Source organism: Pteropus alecto, unplaced genomic scaffold (assembly GCF_000325575.1).
Source record: "Pteropus alecto unplaced genomic scaffold, ASM32557v1 scaffold24, whole genome shotgun sequence".
NCBI lineage: Eukaryota > Metazoa > Chordata > Mammalia > Chiroptera > Pteropodidae > Pteropus > Pteropus alecto.
The window spans coordinates 9737316-9739250 of NW_006439192.1; the positions used below are offsets into that span (position 1 = coordinate 9737316).

Genomic DNA, 1935 nt, shown 5'->3' on the forward strand with positions numbered 1-1935 from the left:
GCCCTGAATATTCATCTTTCATCAAAGAGTTTTTAACTTAGCTATATTGTGGCTAAATGTTCTCCTAAGCACTGAGGAAACAATTCAGTGAATTTCCGAAGTCTTTATTAGTAACTTTTACTAGAGAAACATTTTAGAAACCATACAGCTGAAATATCTCCTTCTTTCCTGAAAATGTAATCTAACTATTTAAAGGCAATATTGAGGATTGTCGCAGCACTTGGCTCTTCGAGCAAAGTATATTCAGCTGATGATTGTATACCTTTGTGTGCAATAGATGTAGATCATGATGAATTGAAGAGATTTTTTTGTAATATGTCATTCTAAATAAATTATTCTTCCTTTTTCTCCTTACCAAATTGCTCGGCGTCAATGGCCACTTTGGCAGCTCTCTCTTGAGCTCTGGTATATTTTAAGGGTATTTTTATTAGGAGACAACACCATTAGTGTCTCTCAGTGGACTGGATAAGAAGAGGCTGATTTTCTTCTCTTTCTAGAGGTCTCTGTCCATTCCCTATTCTGACTGCCATTTGATCAGGAGATTGCAAGATCACCTTTCATAAAGAGAGGAGGATTGAGGACTGGGGGGAGCATCCTTTGTGAACCTTCTGTAGAAGCTTATCCTTTGTGATCCTTCTATAGAATTTTGACAGCTCTTAATTTATATTGTGACCTCATGTTTGAGCTAAGCAGTTACAGATATCAGGAGGCCCATGAACCATATTATTAAATGGTATGAAAAATACATGTTTACATGTATGTGGGCTCCATAGCTTTCCTTTGATATCCAGTATGAATTCTATTTGAAAGGTTAAGAATCAGTGTGTGGGTGGGGAAGGAAGGCTAGGGAGAGAAGGGAAGAGGGAATAAAAGAAATTTATTATTATTGCTGTGACAATATATGATGTCTTAAAACCATTTGTAGAGTGATACTAAGGAACAATAGTCAATGAATGATTGTTTTAGGCCATCAGTTGTAGGGATAGCCATGCAATAGTTGGTTTACAACTTTCCTGTTTCTCCTAAAGCCAAAGATTCTAATTTAGAGAACATCATGTAGCCACAGAAGTGTCTAAGAAAAATACTTTTAAGATTAGAGTATTTGGCAAGAATGTTACCAAATAGTAAAAATTAGTGCTTGGAAGTTATTAAGCTTTTCAAGAATACAGAAGCTTTGGATTATGCAATTACAGTTACATGACTTACAAAGAAAAAGTATTAAAAACTAGAAAATAAATATTTTTAATATTATATAAAAGTCAAAGTTGTTCATTTGTATTCTATTTTGAGCAACCTGGAAAATTGAGATTGAAACCTATTGTGAATGTGAACAAGAATCTTTTTTTTAATTCCATGTAAGAACTTTTAAATGATTTTAGTGCCATTTCCTCTTATGTATTTATTGACCTTTTGCTTAATTTTGGGTCGACTTTAGGCCACCAAGAAAATGGAAATGAAAGAGATTGCTAAGCACAAGACACTATGGAAAATGAACTCAACCAGTGAACCTTTATTAGTGACTGGTGTAGAAGTTAATCCTTTGAAGAAATTCACCATTCCCAAGATTAGGAGGACAGCTGAGAAAGGTAATATTTCAATGGAAAATGGGATTACTTCATAACTATTACTACATTTCTCTGATTCTTATTTTATGTTTATCTTTTATTTTGACTGTATAAAATTAGGTTAAGTCAGGCCTTTAATTCCTTAAATGCACATGTACTTTTAGTTCCACACAAAATGGAAGAGACACATATCTCCTATTCTTCTCACTAAATATACCTAAAAATGCTGGACATCATACATAAAATGAATATAAAAAGACTTTGAAAAATGGAGAGAAGACAGCAGACCAGTTATGGACCCTGGGACTCAAGGAATGGAGGAGCAGTAAGTTCTCTGGATTTTCATTTTTCCTCCATATCTCAGTTTGAA

General features: G+C 34.0%; 1 protein-coding gene across 1 annotated transcript in view; it reads left to right on the top strand.

Annotated features, from left to right (window-relative positions):
- Window positions 1–1447: 1447 nt before the first annotated feature.
- The window catches only part of TEX15 (testis expressed 15, meiosis and synapsis associated), a 60221-nt gene continuing 59733 nt past the window's right edge, over window positions 1448–1935 (top strand). Inside the window, exon 1 of the mRNA XM_025050022.1 lies at window positions 1448–1586. Within this exon, the coding sequence (XP_024905790.1) occupies window positions 1448–1586 (139 nt within the window). The remainder of the gene's footprint in view (window positions 1587–1935) is intronic.